General features: G+C 39.2%; 1 protein-coding gene across 3 annotated transcripts in view; it reads right to left on the bottom strand.

Moving 5' to 3' along the window:
* The window catches only part of ADGRG6 (adhesion G protein-coupled receptor G6), a 140,544-nt gene extending 124,448 nt beyond the window's left edge, over positions 1-16,096 (bottom strand). For all 3 annotated transcript variants that reach the window (XM_049654465.1, XM_049654466.1, XM_049654467.1), the window contains exons 1-2: positions 16,020-16,096; positions 7,710-7,810 (exon numbers count right to left, since the gene is read on the bottom strand). In XM_049654465.1, the coding sequence (XP_049510422.1) occupies positions 7,710-7,810; positions 16,020-16,021 (103 nt within the window). In that variant the 5' untranslated portion in view covers positions 16,022-16,096. The remainder of the gene's footprint in view (positions 1-7,709; positions 7,811-16,019) is intronic.
* Positions 16,097-16,495: the final 399 nt, after the last annotated feature.

Genomic DNA, 16,495 nt, shown 5'->3' with positions numbered 1-16,495 from the left:
AAAGAAAGAAAGAAAGAAAGAAAGAAAGAAAGAAAGAAAGAAAGAAAAAGAAAGAAAGAAAAAGAAAGAACTGTGAATGTGTTTAAAAGCAGTGATTAATATTACCATTCAGACTGTTTTCTTTTTTCAGATCTGTAATTTCACTCTGACAATACTCTTTCAAGTTTTGACCAGGTAAAGAAATCTAAAAAGATCTCTTTGTTTAGAGATTTGCAAAAAATACGAAAAGTAGTTGATTCCTGTAGCTTTGCCCAGACTAATAATAGTTACTCGTGTAATTTTATAATTACAGAGAAGAAAAAGAGAACCTGATTTTTAATTGAGCAGACACAATCTATCATCTGAGCTCTAGTGTGAACAGTTCTTTATCTAAACTAGCAGCACAAGCTCAAAGCAGACTGCGTTAGAAACAACTTTTTTGACTCTTACATAAGAGTTGTATTGAAAAGAATTTTGTAAATTTTTTTTAAAAAGTGTATAATTTCTAAACCACAAGTTTAAGAGGAAGCTGATTTAAGAATGACTGCAAACTAATATTTTCACATGAAATGCATCATAATTCACCCTATTTTCCCAAGAAATGAGCTCATCTAAAAAGAGAGATTACTTGGCTATACATAATTTAAAAGATTTTTTTGAAAAAAAAAAAAACAAGATAATTAGTCTTAATCATAGAAATAGGATAGTTATTGTAGCCCCCACTGGACTAATTCACTCCTCTCAAAGAGTTGGGGTTTTTTTGTTTGTTTTGTTTTTGTTTTGTTTTTTAATAGCTAGAAAGGTTTATCTGAACTGGTGATAGCCCTACCTGTGTGCTGGCAAAAGACCTTATTCTCCTTTCAGGTGTTTAACTGTCTTAGTTCAGCAGAAGACAAAGGATGTTTATAATATTGTGACTTCATGCTCATTGTGGAATTAATCTGTTTTCTCATCTAACCTCTATACTTCCCTCCTCTGCTGCCCCACCCTGCAAGATATATTTACTTCTTAAATTTGGAATAAGTTCTCCCCCCACCTTTGGTTCTTTTCCATTTTGTTCTTTTCCACATTCCTTCCTTACAGAATCCTATGACATTGCAGTCGGAGTGAGAAAGGTGTCAAAGAGCACATGTTCCACTTGCTGAAAATAAAGTGAAAACTCCTTAAAGAATTATTAATTTGAAAGTTGAGGAAAAGTTTGTACCTGCCAAAGTCTAGAGTTCCCACAGGCTTCTCCTGTCAGAGGGGGTTTCCTGCCTAATCTCCAGTTCCATGTAAAAATTCCCTGCTAAACTGAAAGGAAACACACACAGAGGAAACTCTGGACGTAAAACAATTAAGACTATATGTGCCTCAAAAAACTAGACACACACACACACACTCTCTCTACAGTTAAGCAGTAGACCGAGGGGCCCTTCAAGATTTTTAGTATCAATTCTTCTTCACTATTAAGATTCCTTCTTTGTGTCCTGATTTCCAGAGATGAGGAATGTGAAGGATAGCTGGTTTTAGTTCTTGGCAACCAATGCTAGGAGAGTCCTTTGGTACTTGGAGGACCAGCTCAACCGTCTTATCTTTGCTGGGAGATAAGCTAAAGTCCGTTATCACTTCCAACGGACCACGCTTCAAATATCTGAAGACCACCACCTTACTCTGACTGACTTCAGGATTCCAAAGTAAATGTGACATTTCTCTGATTTCTGTTTTTCTACAGGAGTTTTACTCTTTAAAACACAAAACAAATTGTTACACAAAAGCAACAATGCGATATCCGACAAAGGACTCCAGTCTCGAGGGGCAGCCCACCCCCACACAGGCTTCTCACGGCACAGGGGAGACAGAGATGCCCCGAAACGCTCCTCTGACCGCTCAAGGCTCATCACCAAGCGGCTCTGCCTGCTCTTGCTCCTGCTTACGGATTCTGTCTAAAGGACGGCAACCATGCCCAGAGGCGGTGTGACCTGGCCAGGGAGCAGCAGGACTCAGCTGACTACCCTCTTTTCCTGATGCCGTCTAAGTGGGGCCCGTTTCATCAGTGGCCCCATCACGCTGCCCAGTCACGTAAAATTGTCACCGTGGTGACTAGTCATCCTCTTTCCACATCTATGTGATTGGCTTTATGACATAAATCCAAAGCAGGATTTCATAGTTCCCTACATCAAATTCAGATCATCTCAAAGGTACACATGGGAAATTATCTGGAAGATGCGTTGAGGAAACTTCTGTGTACAAACTTGGGGGTTTGTTTATTCGATCACATTGGCTCCTCCAATCTCAAGTGCAGAATAAGAAAACAGCCTTTCAGCTGAAGGCAACCTAGGGACCGTAATTTGGAGCATTTTGACTCTAACTGAAAAACAAACTTTATTACTAGATAGTGTAATTTTCTGTTAGTCACTTGATCATTACTTTTTTTTTTTTTTTCATTTGATGAAACAGTTTGCTGGGTTGTAGGGTAGTTCTATTTTTAACTTTTTGAGGAACCTTCATACTGTTTCCAGAGTGGCTGCACCAGTTTGCATTCCCACCAACAGTGCAAGAAGGTTCCTTTTTCCACACATCCTCACCAATGCTTGTTGTTTCTGTGTTTTTGATTTCAGCCATTCTGACAGGTGATAGGTGATACCTCATTGTAGTCTTGGTTTGCATTTCCCTGACGATGAGTGATTCACAGCATTATTTACAAAAGCCAAATTATAGAAGCAGCCCAAGTGTCCATTGATAGACGAATGGATAAATAAGATGTGATATGTATATTTGGTATGGTATGATACATGCTATGTATATCACAAGATGTGGGATGTTTATGCATCCAACGGAGTCTTATCCAGCCATCAAAAAGAATGTAATCTTGCTATTCACAATGATGTGGATGGAGCTAGAATATATTATACTAAGTGAAATAAGTCAGTCAGAGAAAAACAAATCCATTACGACTTTACTCACATGTGGAATTTAAGAAACAAAACAAATGAGCAAAGGGAAGGAGACAAAGGGAGAGGCAAGCCAAGAAACAGACTCTTAACTACTGAGAACAAACTGATGGTCGCCAGAGGGGAAGTGGGTTGGGAGATGGGTGAAATAGGTGATGGGGAATAAGGAGTGTACTTGTCATGATGAACACTGGGTGATGTATGGGATTGTTGAATCACTACATTGTACACCTGAAGCTAATAGAACGGTGTATATTAACTATGCTGTAATTTATTTATTTATTTTTTTAATTTTTTTTTTAACATTTATTTTTGAGACAGAGAGAGACAGAGCATGAACAGGGGAGGGGCAGAGAGAAAGGGAGACACAGAATCCGAAACAGGCTCCAGGCTCTGAGCGGTCAGCACAGAGCCCGACGCGGGGCTCGAACTCACGGACCGTGAGATCGTGACCTGAGCTGAAGTCGGACGCTTAACCAACTGAGCCACCCAGGCGCCCCAACTATGCTGTAATTAAAAAAAAAAAGAATGGTTTGCACAATCAGAACCTTATTCTTTATCTTTCAGACACATTAATAATAAAATAGCCAAAAACACATGGCAGATTTGTAAAAGGATTATTTTTCTATGCATTTGAAAGCCTCTTTGACCAAACACAAAAATAGTATAAAGTTATATGCCTATCACATAAATTCAGACTTCAGTGTAATTGATGCTATAGAATAATTGCTTCCTTTGATCATGAGAAAAATCAACAAACAGCACAAGATTGCTTTTACCCAATTACCTACCTGCCTTCTAGAACTGCGCTGCGCTCCGGGCTAGAAAGTACACAATTCAGGCCAGACTGCACTTTCAAAAACATTTCCCCTTTTAGCTGTTGATCTATCACTGAGCTTTGAAATAATCTGCTGATATCATCGATTTTTCAGGAGAGAAGGGAGGCCCCTCCCTCAGCGTTCATGACTAAGGCTATCTGTATGGAAACAGGCCCCTGGTTGCTTAGGAATTCATTGGCTCTCGGCTGTTTCTGAAGCAGTAACCTTTAGTCTGCCTGAGATACCATCATTCATCTTCAGAGTCACGGAGTGTCATGCTACATAAAAAGAGGTTATTATTTGAAATACCTTTAAGAGATGCCTATCAAGTAAGGGAAGAGCCAGAGTAACGGTTACATGTCTAACAGAAAATTGTAACATTTGTGTACATCCACAGCCTCTCTGGCCATTTTTAATGTGGCTTTAAAAAAAAAAAATTATCAGGTTTTCTTCTATTTGTTTTTCCAAGTTATTAAAGTAACGTTCATTATAACAAGGCAAATAATTCTGAGCTGTATAAAGTTCCATTGCCTTCTCCCTTCTCGCTCCAACCTATGCTCTTGAGGGTGACCCATTGTAAAGCCTGACATGTACATGCGTCTATGTTTTACTATAATTTTTATACAATCTGATACAAACGTACACATACTTAACACATTTCAGTTTTGTAATACAACCTATTACAAACCTGGGATACTGTTTGGCAATTTGTTTCTTAACATTATCACTGACATCTTTCAAAGCCAATATACACAGTTTGACCACATTGTTTGGAATGACTGCACAGTATTTCATAGTATTAATATAAAATAATTTACAAAATCATTCCCCTGTTGAAGAACAATGTTTGCTATTACAATGTTACAGTTAACATACTGGTATATATTTCTCTACATATTATGTTTGTTTGTTTTTAAAATTTCTGTCAGATAGATGCCTACACCGGGGGAGTGATATATTAAAGAAAATACAAATTCTTAATTTTTAAACAATGTTGCCTACTTAACTCTCCCAAGGGACAGAGCCAACCATGTTAGCATGTGCCCTCTCCCCAACAAAGGTGATAATACTGGATATGGATATTATCAACGTTTCTAAATAGTATAGAGCTAGTGTATTAAAAAATCGTGTCTTATTGTTTTAATTTATGCTTCTGTGGGACTAGTTTCAATATTCAGCCGTAATTTGGTTGTAGTTCCTATCGAAAGTTATATTCATCACTTGTCAAGAGACCTTGCTTTTTTAAATACTGAAGGGCATAAAACTTTATACTACTTGCTTGGTAAATGCCCCGTGAAACTACAGACATTAACGTACCTAGCAGAAGACTTCTTCTTGCAATTCTATGATTTGAATTGAACTAAGGATGTTATCCAAATTAAACTACAGTATTCTAATTTTTAACCTTCTCACCTAGGTGTCAATCTTAACAATCAAAAGAGGTTTTTTGCCAACCCTTTACTCCAGCTGTCATAGCCAAATTACCAAAACATTATCAAGGGAGCAACCAAAATCTATAAAGATTATCACTGAAGGGTAACATGGTAAGAGAGTGAAAAGGGGCATCTTTGAATTCGGGGACAGGAGGGCTTATCTGAGGTGGTAATGATTAAGATCTGAGTGTCAAAAAAAAAAAAAAGAACCAGGTGTGTGCAGTTTAGGAAGAGGAGGGTCCTAGGAAGGCACGGTCAAGAAACAGGTGGGCCAATAGGTCTAGAAAATAGTAAGGTGAAGAGGAGAACAGCAGGATGTAGTGGTATGGATTATACAGCTTGAAAGCGAAGTAGATTTGGGGATAGGAGGTAGGAATCAAGAGTCTTGTTTGCACACGTGAAGTTTGAGACCCATTTTAGATATATATAAGCAACCACAGAGGTGACTCCAGGGTCAAGGAAGGGGCCAGGGCTGACAAACTGGATTTGGCATCAAGATGCCATTAAAAGCCACTGGACTCCAAAAGATCACATAGGGGTCACACAGAGAAGTGAAAGAGTCAGAGGGTGCATACATTGTGATACAACCTCACAGTTAAGCACCACACGTTCTTCAAAAATACAGGTTATTCAGAGTTACCCTAGGACTTAAAGATAGGACTCTGAATATTACATACATCTAAAGTTTTGATATGCATTATTTTAGGGAAACTTACATTGAGTTGTAAAGCAAACATTTTATATTAAAATTCCAGTAATAATCCCTAAAGTATTTTTTGTGGTATCAGATCCTCACGGGTAAAGTGGTGGCATCGTGAGTGAGTGATGGTTCCAGATAAATAGGTAGAAAGTGTTCTGGCTTCATGAGTAAACACAGATTATTGTCTGTCACAAAGCCTTACGTGATACACACAAAGTGTGGAGTAATGAAAGGAAGTTTTAAAAAAGATTTGTGTGAGACAGTAACTTAAAAACAAACGTAAGGACTTTGTTTCCCAAGACCCTGATAACGAGTGCCTCCTTCAATTCTGCAACCTAGGTGTTTCCCTTGCCTCATCCAAGCCCCAGTCAGCTGACTCCTTTTAATTAGTCTGAGAACATGTGTTTCATTTCATTTATTCCAGTGATTAAAATGATGAATGTGGGTATATCAATTAAAACACTGACATGAAAATAAAAGTCTCAATTTAAGGTTTGAGGTAGCCTTGAAAATTGACAAATGCCATGACCTAACACAAATGAAAGTAACTAGACTTCAACTAATTTTAATCTCATAACTTACTTCACATCATGTGATGGGTTCTTGGTGAGTCACTTTTGAAAGCTAAGAAAAAGCTCAACACTGTAACCAAAGAAATCCAATGTATATTTAATTTTCATTTCTCCTCACAAGTTTCTTTCCTCTTTTGGCAATGAAAGTAAAACAAAGAAAGAGTGGCTTTATCATGGAATTGAAACAAATACACACACAAAAAAAGAAACTTCAAAGAATCTGTTTTGTTTTGAGGCCATTAAACCACGTGCCAGGAATTTTCCGAGTAGCTGAAACTCTTAAAATACTTGATGGCTTGCAAAGAAATATTTATATACTAAATACAAGTTGAATTTCTTAACCTGTGAATAAACAATTTTAGAGTAATCTATTTTCATGATTCATTAAATGTATTGTTTATAATGTATAGATACATAACATAAATATGGAATGTATAAAACCTTGATTAAGCACATGTAATACATAACACTATATGAGTAACAATTTTCCTCTAAAAACAAATATGGTAAACTGAACGAATACAGCAATTAAAGAAAAAAAGAGTAAAAGAAAATGGACCTAAGAGAAATGCAGTTTGCTCAGGAACAAAACCAGATAATGAAGAAACAGTTCTCCCATTCCTCAGGTTCTGATTGGCTCATTCATACAATTAGCTGACGATAGAAAATGTAGCTTGCAACCATAACTAAAAGGACCTTATTTCAAAGTTCAGAAAAAGACTGTAATTACACAGATTTGATATTTTTATTCCAAAAATACTGTAATTAAAATTAACTTTTTCATATCCTTTTAGGCTAGCTAAATAAACCTCATGATCTAAAAACTTAATTTCAAATTCCTATCTCATGCTGCAACATGGTAAGAAAATCAGGATAAATAAAAACAGTAAAGTCTTTACTTTCCATAAATGATTCTATGAAAACTTGAAAAGAGAAAGAATTGAATATTGTATATTTATTCAATGGTTGAAGAAACAGCTAGCACATTTTTAATGTCAGATATGTAGCTATCTCATCATTCAATATGGGCTACACAAATAAATAAAGCTAAAAGAAATGCAGCAAAGATTAAAGAAATACACTCATTAGAAAACAGAACAATGATCAAAGTCATACTATGCGTACAGAAGTCAGAGAGGCCATGGGCAGCAAAAGCCTGTAAGGACCGAAATGGAAACAGAAAAAGATAACAAATAAATGAATAGCACACTGAAACTAAAAGCAATGTGACCACTCTTAAATTCAGGGTTTGAAAGAGAAAGGGTCTTGCTCACCTGAAAGAGGAACATACACAAGACACAGAGCAATGAAGAACGGAAGAGAACCTGGCTTCCATTTCCAACGACAGTTCCACATTTGATCTGAGTGAATCATCCTGCAATGGAAGAAAGCAACCATCAGGACATTCAGCATCCAGTAAGGCAGTAGGACAATAACAGTCAACGTGCAGGTTTTCAGCAGAGATTGGAAAAAAGCAATCGTTATAGAATAGGCGGTTTCCCAATGAAGGTGGGGAAATATTCAGATAATTCAAATTCATTAATCAAAAAATAAAGCAATTTCAGCTTCAACCTTCAGCATCACCAGTCACATGCCCGTCTTACCCCAGAGGATTTTTATATCAACCTCTCCTATAATCTCCCAAAAATGTAGACTTCAAGGAAATGCTTTCGTTTTATGACATCTGCTGTGTTACAAATGGAAACAATTTAAAATAAAAATAAGGTGCCCAATTGCCTTCGTTCCCTTAAAATTAAGCAACGAAGGGGAGCCTGGATGGCTAAGTTGCTTAGGTGTCTGACTTTGGCTCAGGTCAGGATGGCGTGTCCGAGCCCCCTGTCGGGCTCTGTGCTGACAGCTCAGAGCCTGGAGCCTGCTACAGATTCTGTGTCTCTGTGTCTCTCTCTCTCTCTCTCTCTCTCTCTCTCTCTCTCTCTCTCTCAAAAATAAATAAACATTAAAAAAATTATTTTAGGGGCACCTGGGTGGCTCAGTCGGTTGGGCATCCGACTTCGGCTCAGGTCACGATCTCACAGTCTGTGAGTTCGAGCCCCGCGTCGGGCTCTGGGCTGATGGCTCAGAGCCTGGAGCCTGCTTCCGATTCTGTGTCTCCCTCTCTCTCTGTCCCTCCCCCATTCATGCTCTGTCTCTCTCTGTCTCAAAAATAAATAAAAACGTTAAAAAAAATTTTAAAAAAATATAAAAAAAATAAAAAAATTATTTTAAATTAAGCAATGAAGCATTAACATCCAAAAAGAATAACTACTTTGTAAATGATAGCTATCAATGTTTTTAAGTGGCCACTAAACACCAAGTATTATAGAAACTACAATTAACTCTACAGTGGTCTCGTCTTTAAACTCAAAATTGCACCTACCAATAATTTAGACAGGAACATCCATATTATCTTGGCTTAAAACAGTGGTATGAAACCTTTCATTGACTCACCTCCATCAAAAGAGACAAGTCAGTGAATGGGGCAGCAAGCCACTGTAAGGGCCCACAAAAGGACTGGTTAGCAAGACAGCCATGAAGCAGGAAAATGGTTACGTAGCAGTGAAACAAAAACAATAACAAAAACAAAAACTCCTGATCTTAAAAGTCTCTAAAGGGAGTTTCCATGGTTCCAGGTGACAGTTGAGAATCTTTTTTTATTTCTAAAAAGAGAAACAACTAATCAGATACTTTAGGATCACAGTAATACCTTCTTTACCTGAAGGTTGCTTATCCGGAGTAAAACACGTCATACTAATCACAAAACCAGATATGCAGGGAAGGAAATACTCAAAGGAGAAAAAAATAGACATCAAATGATTTCTGCACTTGCCTCAAGCCTCGTTTCCAGTCCATCCTTTACTGTTAGAGACCACCTACATAGCAGGGCGAACAGGCTCCAGAGTGAGCTAGACCAGGGTTTGCTACTTGTAAACTATGCACCCCTTTGGAAATGTACTTGACCTCCCTGCACTTCCAACTTTCCACCTGTAAAACAGAAACTCCAATCCACAGAGCTGCTGGATGATGAAATCAGAGTATGTCTTTTGAGAACAGTGCCTGACACTTGCCTAGCAAGTGCTCAACAAATATTAGCTATTATTGTTACTACTACCCTGGGCATTCTAATGTAAGTATGGTTACTCTGTCCACAGTAAAATCAAAAGAAAAGCCTTAAACAAGAATGGACCATAGGATGTTTTAAACTAACACCCATCAATTGACTTTGTGACTACTTCTGGATCACCTGGGAACAGAAATGAAATGGATTACTCATGCCTGCCATTAATCCAGAAATTCTGAGCGGTACCTGATATTCATGCCATGTTTTTATATTCACCCAACTAGAATTTCTAGCATCACTTGGTTCCTAATGGAAATTCTAAACCAGGTAAAGCTTAAGAGCTGAGGAGTAGTTTTCTGTATGGAGGGTATGTTTTAAAATACATCCATCGAAAATAGTTGAAATTTGAAGCAATGTTACTGCTTATGGGAAGCAATATGCCACAGTACATCATAATAATATAATAAGAACGGATGTGAGCTTTGGAATAGCACAGAGTTACAACCTGGTGCCTCAATTTATTGTGTGACTTTAGAGGCAAGTCCTTAAAATGCTGAGACTATTTTCTCTTCTGTGTATAGGATGTCATCCATCGAAAAGACAGAGTCACTACTGCATGGCACTTAGTAAGTGTTTTAAAAAGGGGAGATGATAAACTTCTATCACATGAAAGGCTCACTCATTTGGAAGAATGGGTCCATTCATTTTGGATGAATGAGGTGTTTCCCATTCAGGTCATGGATGAATTAGCATGCTTCTAAAACAAACAAACAAACAAACACACACACACACAATTATATATTCAAAGAAGTTTAGAGCTGGGAATATCAAAGATGAAGTCTAACCTTCACATCCCACAGAGGAGGAAACTGAGGCCCAGAAACATAAAGGGGCAGAGCAATCAAACCTGGCTACCGGCCCTACCATTTATATTCGAGAATATCAGCACGAGAGAACTCCCAGCCTCTTAATCTCTACGGCACATGACAATTTTCCTTTGTCAATACTTGGAGAATGGTCTCCTCTCAAATTTATGTGCTCTCTAAAAAATCCTCAAGGAGGGTCTCCTGGGTGGCTCATTCGGTTAAGCATACAACTCTTGATTCTGGCTCTGGTCATGAACTCACAGTTCGTAAGTTCAAGCTCCTCGTTGGGCTCTAAACTCAGAGTACAAAGCCTGCTTGGAGTTCTCTCTCCCTCTCTTTCTTCCCCTGCCTCTCTCATGCTCGCTCTCTCTCTCTCTCTCTCTCTCTCTCAAAATAAATATATAAACTTAAAAAAAAATCCTTAAGGAATCATCTTTGTTAGCTTGGCAACATTGAGTATTATTTCGTAACGCAACTTTCTTTTGCTATAACAGGTTCTTATTTAGGGATTCCGTAGTCAATCCTGAAGCTGTATCCTTTCAGACAATAGCTGCAAATAATGACCAAGGGCTTCATGCATTCTGGTTCCCAAGACTCCATCACTTCATATTGAAAAGGAACCCAGCACAAGGCAAGCACTCGTAACCAAAGTTAAACCTCATGACTGGTCAACTTTCATCCACTTGACTGTTTACTGAAGAACAGAAACAAACAAATTAAGAATAGAACAGAGGAAGGAAAGCACTATGTGTCTTCTCAGGGGATCGCTTAGCAAAGACACATCCCTGAGATTTAAATAACTTTCTCACAAGAACGGAAAATCCAGATCAGGGTTACTAAGGTTCTAAATAGGAGCTACAAAAAAATATAATACAGTCTTGTATTACTTGAGTCGTAGCCTCAAAGTTCTGTTGAAGAGACCAAGAACATTTTTAAGTAAAGGAGAGTCCTACATAGACTTCTGTCACCTGAAAACCATCTAAGCATGAAATTTAAATCCAAGCAATAAAACCTATCATTTCCCAGGCAAGAAAAAAGAAAGTACAATACTAAACAACTTGCCCAAGATCACATAATCAGTGGTGGGAGAGCTAACACATCCCGATGCCACGTGGCTTCCAATTCACCTGTCCCTGAGAACCAAGACACCTCCATTGCAAACTTGCTCCACTTTTCAATCAGCACAGGCCACAACATACAATACGTTTGAGTCCTATTTCAGGAACTTTAGAACCTAACCCTGTTACTGAATTGTTGTTAATGTCAGAATGACCCCTTATGAACGTGACTCAATCCAAACGCATCACTGAAATAATCTGTAGTCTAGAAAACCGAACGTCTTCCACCTCTTCACTCCTTAAAAGTCCAACTTAAGGAGAAATTGATGAAGAAAATTTAAAATCAGTGGAGAAATTGACACGGCACTAATTCTATCATTACTATCTATAGTCAGAATTACAGATTATTCCTCAGATCCCAACCGTATTTCTATGTCAAATCTTTTCACAAAGGACCACGAGGAGTGGCAAAGAGAGTACCTTAATTCTTCTAGAATGAGAAGAATAGAATTTGGTTTATTCAAGTCTAAGCAGAATTGTATTTCTCCTTTTGGTTAAAGATCATGTTCCTGATCTCAAGCAATGAACAAAAAGAAAAAGTGCTATTCTATCACTCAAGTTCTTTTATTAAGTTTGGCTCACCCCCCATTTCAAAAAGGTAGAAAGGTTTATTCTTCAAGTCTGCACAAATCTTGACTCTTATGTGAGCAGAAGCATCCACTGCACCATGGCTTGTACCCCGGGTGAAATTAAAAGGCAACCCTGAGAAACACACATACACTCCATGTAAAACTAGGACTATCTGAAAAAAGGATAGGGTATCGATCTCCTGGTTGTGATACTGTATTACAGTTTTGCAAAATGTTACCACTGGGAGAAACTGGGCAAAAGGTACATAGGATCTCTACCATTTCATCCAGCTGCCTGTAAATCGACAACTATCTCAATAAAATGTTCAATTAAAAAAGTAAACCCTGAAGCCCTGGCACATAGAACTTACTTTCAGATGATTCAGGCAAAGTATTGTGGTGCATGTACAGAGAGGGGAGGGTGAAGGGAAGAGGAGAGGATGGACAATAAAACAAATGGGATAAACATTTACACTAAGTGAGTCCACATTAAAGAATATACATGCGCTCTTCGTATTATTCTTGCAACTTTTATGAAGGTTTAAAATGCTTTATTTTTTTAAAATGTTGATTTATTCACTTCGAGAGAGAGAGGGAAAAAGGGAGCAAATGCACATGCCCGAGCGGGGGAGGGGCAGAGCGAGAGCGAGACAGAGAGAATCCCAAGCAGGCTCCGTGCTGTCAGCAGAGAGCCTGATGCTGGGCTCGAACTCAAGAACCGTGAGACCACGACCTGAGCAGAAATCAAGAGTTGTAAGCTTAACCCAGTGAGCCACCCAGGCATCCCAGTTTAAAATTATTTCCAAATTGGGGCGCCTGGGTGGCTCAGTCGGTTAAGCGTCCAACTTCGGCTCAGGTCACGATCTCGCGGTCCGCGAGTTCGAGCCCCGCGTCGGGCTCTGTGCTGACGGCTCAGAGCCTGGAGCTTGCTTCCGATTCTGTGTCTCCCTCTCTCTCTGCCCCTCCCCTGTTCATGCTGTGTCTCTCTCTGTCTCAAAAATAAATAAACGTTAAAAAAAAAATTTTTTTTAAATAAAATTATTTCCAAATAAATGTAAACACACCCACACACATTTACACTGAAGCGTATCCATGTTTATCTCATGACACTCCCATCAGTATGAGTGCCTTAGTCACCGCCAGTTTGGTAGAAGTAGCATCTCATTTGGGTTTCCTTTATTTGGACTGGCATGTTCAAATTGTTTTTGTAGTTGTCAATCACAATAGGAATATTTTTCTTCCTAATTTGTGGTTTCTTTTTACAAATGCTATACTAAATATGCTAAGCTTTTGTCATATTCACTATAAATATTTTAAATACAGTAATCTTGAATGCCCTAGGCATTCCAAATAATTGCATCCTGAGTGATGCTTGTAAAGGAAAGTGAGATGATACTCAGGTAACCAGGCTCAAGTTTTATTGGTGTTTTAGTTACCACTGAAATGTCCTTTACATGCTGTCACCCCAGTCACTAAGTATGCATCTTAATGCCATCCAATATAGATAATGCAATAATGCTATCCCACCAGAAATGAAATGGAAAGATACGGGTTTTTGCCCAAGCATGCCACACACATTGAACAAAGCCTTATTCTATTTAGTCTAAAGTCTAAATCGTCTCTAGAAACTTTTAATCATCCCATCAGAAATATAAACTCTGGAAGAGATGGGCAGTTAGAAAAATGGTCAAGTTTAAGGAAGTAGTTGTCAGTTTATTTTTAATGTATAAACTGATTCTCTTTCAAATCATTATTTCCAGAAATCAGAGTGACGTGTCCAGTTAGGCAGTAAAACTACAAGCTTCTAATATTTCCCATAAGCCAAGAGACAATAGCCTCATTCACCATTCACATTGGAAAAGCACAGTGTCATGTAATTTATATAAGCCATAAATGGAACAGGAGTTTCATGCAGCCTGAGATCAGTTAACACAAGTCTTGCTAAATCTACTAAATTTCTTAGGATATGAAAGATATGTAGTCAGTACAACTCCAAATATATTTATGAAATCTATAACTTCATAACTTGAATGTAAGAATATATTAACATTCTCCCCCCACAGAGTAGGCAGAAAATACCTTAGTTTGTGTGCTTGAACCCATTAAAATAAAAATTTAAAAGATAATATTGTTTGTGTTCCCCATTTTAGCATTTTTCAACAAGATAGTAAGAACGTTTACTTTGGAAAGGTTGGTATTATTTCCATATATTCTAACATACTAATATCTAAAAAGAATCAGATCATCTTAAACCATTCCATATGAATTATAAACAGCAAAATGGAAAAAAGAAACCATTTTGATCTGGCAAGAAATGGAAAAACTTTCAGACAGAATAGCTCCATAAAGAAACTCAAATCAGGGTATTAAACTATATTTTATGTGATTAAATGTTCATATTTTGACTCTCTATGACATAAGAGTTTCTAAACATGTGGAATTCAAATGGAGTAAATAACTTAATTTCATGAAGAAATTTTTACAATACCTGTGGATCAGTTTCATGTTATATTTAAAAAATTGGTATTCATACGTTTATTTCATTTCCCGTAAGATCTAAATTACCTAGGAAAGCTGAAGGAAACTAGACAAATATCTGCTGTTAAAAGCCTTCCTATATTTTTAGGAAAAACTGAAGTTTAAAACAAATTCACATTCATTCAAAATGTGTCGCCTGTATATGAGAACAAGTCTCCTGTGAGACTGTTGGCTGCATCTCAAAATAAATTATTTCAGGTTATACCTCGCTGAATCCACTGGCATAAATGAAACCCTAAAATTCACAGGTGTGGATTTACTGCACATGCACTTTTAATAAAAATAAGTAGTTCTTTTCTAATTCTACTGCTAACCACCAGGAACAGAGGGGCAGAGGGCTAGGCTTGTGGGTACTACACTTCCTGTTTTAAAAATGCTGGGTAGAAGTTGCAAGGAAGGGAAAGACAGGGCCTGAGGCGCAAGTCTCTACCCAGGTATTAAGCTGAAAGAGGAAATTATGATGGAAACACATAAGGATCCGGTAGCTGGAGGAGGGAGGATGAATATCAACTTCTAGAAACTCTTGGATGTTAGTGGAAGGGAGTAAAATGTCAGCGTATCTGCCCAAGATTAAATAAAACATCAGAGGGAAAATTACATATTACAAGAAAAGGCAGCTTCTCAGAAAGACACAAAAACAGGGCCTTTTTAGAACCATCTTCCTTTTTTTCCATTCTGGAAGGCCCAGGCTGCGCTCAGCGGCCCTTTCGCGGGGTCGCTTGGAGAAACCTCAGAACTTCGATGGTAATTCCGTAAAATTAAAACCTTTTAGGTTTCTCTGACCCTTCATAACCCTATGTCCCCCGCTTCTAATTCCAGACAAGTAGCCTCCCACATCCCATCCCGTAAAATGACAGTCCTTCATTACTTTTTAATCTACACAAGACAACCAAGAAACTTTTCTGCGCGTTTTTTTTTTTTTTAAACCATTCAAATAACCCAAAGATCCAAGAATAACTTCTACAGTCAAGGGTGACAATGTGTAAAGTCAACATTTTCCCGGTATAACCAGTACCTTCCAAGCCCCCAGGTGTTGATCCAGGAGCGCTCTTTCTTGGCAGGGCAAGGCCCCTGGATGGAGGAGCGATGCCGGTTACTCCTTGTTTAATTTGACTCGAAAACACGTTTTCCCCATTCTTGAAGCCCTGCCCTTTTTTATTACGCTTTACACCGCCCAAATGTGAGGTTTACCTCTCGCTGGAAAAAAAAAAAAAAAAAAAAAAAAAAAAGGAAGCCGCACACGCATGTCACAGCTCCGCCTGGCAATACCTGCTCGCTCCTCGGTGCCTCGGGGGTCAAACTGAAGACAAACCGGTTTATTCTGTCAATGCAGTTGAAGTCCTTGCAAAATCATTTAGTTGAGGTGGGGGGTGGGGGGAGGAGGTAGATACAGGTAAAGGTGTGAAGGAATTCTCAGCTAAAAGGTGAGACTTACATGTTGGCATTAAGGTCCGCAGGGGCCGCACGGTCATGGTCCACAGTCCTTCCCCGGCTCTGCTGCTGCGAGCTCCCCGATGGAGACCCCGCGCGCCCCCCGCCGAGCCGCGCGCGGCTGCCCGACCCTCCTTCACGCACTTTCTGGAGAGTTCATCGGGGTTTCCCGGCAGCCACTCCACGCCCGCGCCCGGGGCGGCGCAAGGTGGAAGGCCGGCGCTGCGGAGTTCAAGTGCGGATCGCGGCGGCTAGGGGGCGGACAGGGCGGCAGGTTCCTCCTTCCAGACAAGTTTAAGAAAAGTTAGGGCGAGAAGGTGAGGGCAGGCGGGGCTGCCCCTGAGCCGGTGCTGGGTGCGCGGGCTGATCTGGGCCGCGCGCGGGTGGAGGGGTCCGACCCGGCAGGTCCTCGCCCCCGCCCGCGGGAGGCGGCACGTGGTCACCGCGCCGGGGCTCTCGTCCCCCACCCCCCCACCCCCG

Source organism: Panthera uncia (assembly GCF_023721935.1).
Source record: "Panthera uncia isolate 11264 chromosome B2 unlocalized genomic scaffold, Puncia_PCG_1.0 HiC_scaffold_24, whole genome shotgun sequence".
In the NCBI taxonomy this organism is placed as follows: Eukaryota; Metazoa; Chordata; class Mammalia; order Carnivora; family Felidae; genus Panthera; species Panthera uncia.
Note: the sequence above shows the minus strand (reverse complement) of the source record. Positions and strands in the feature narration are given on the sequence as shown.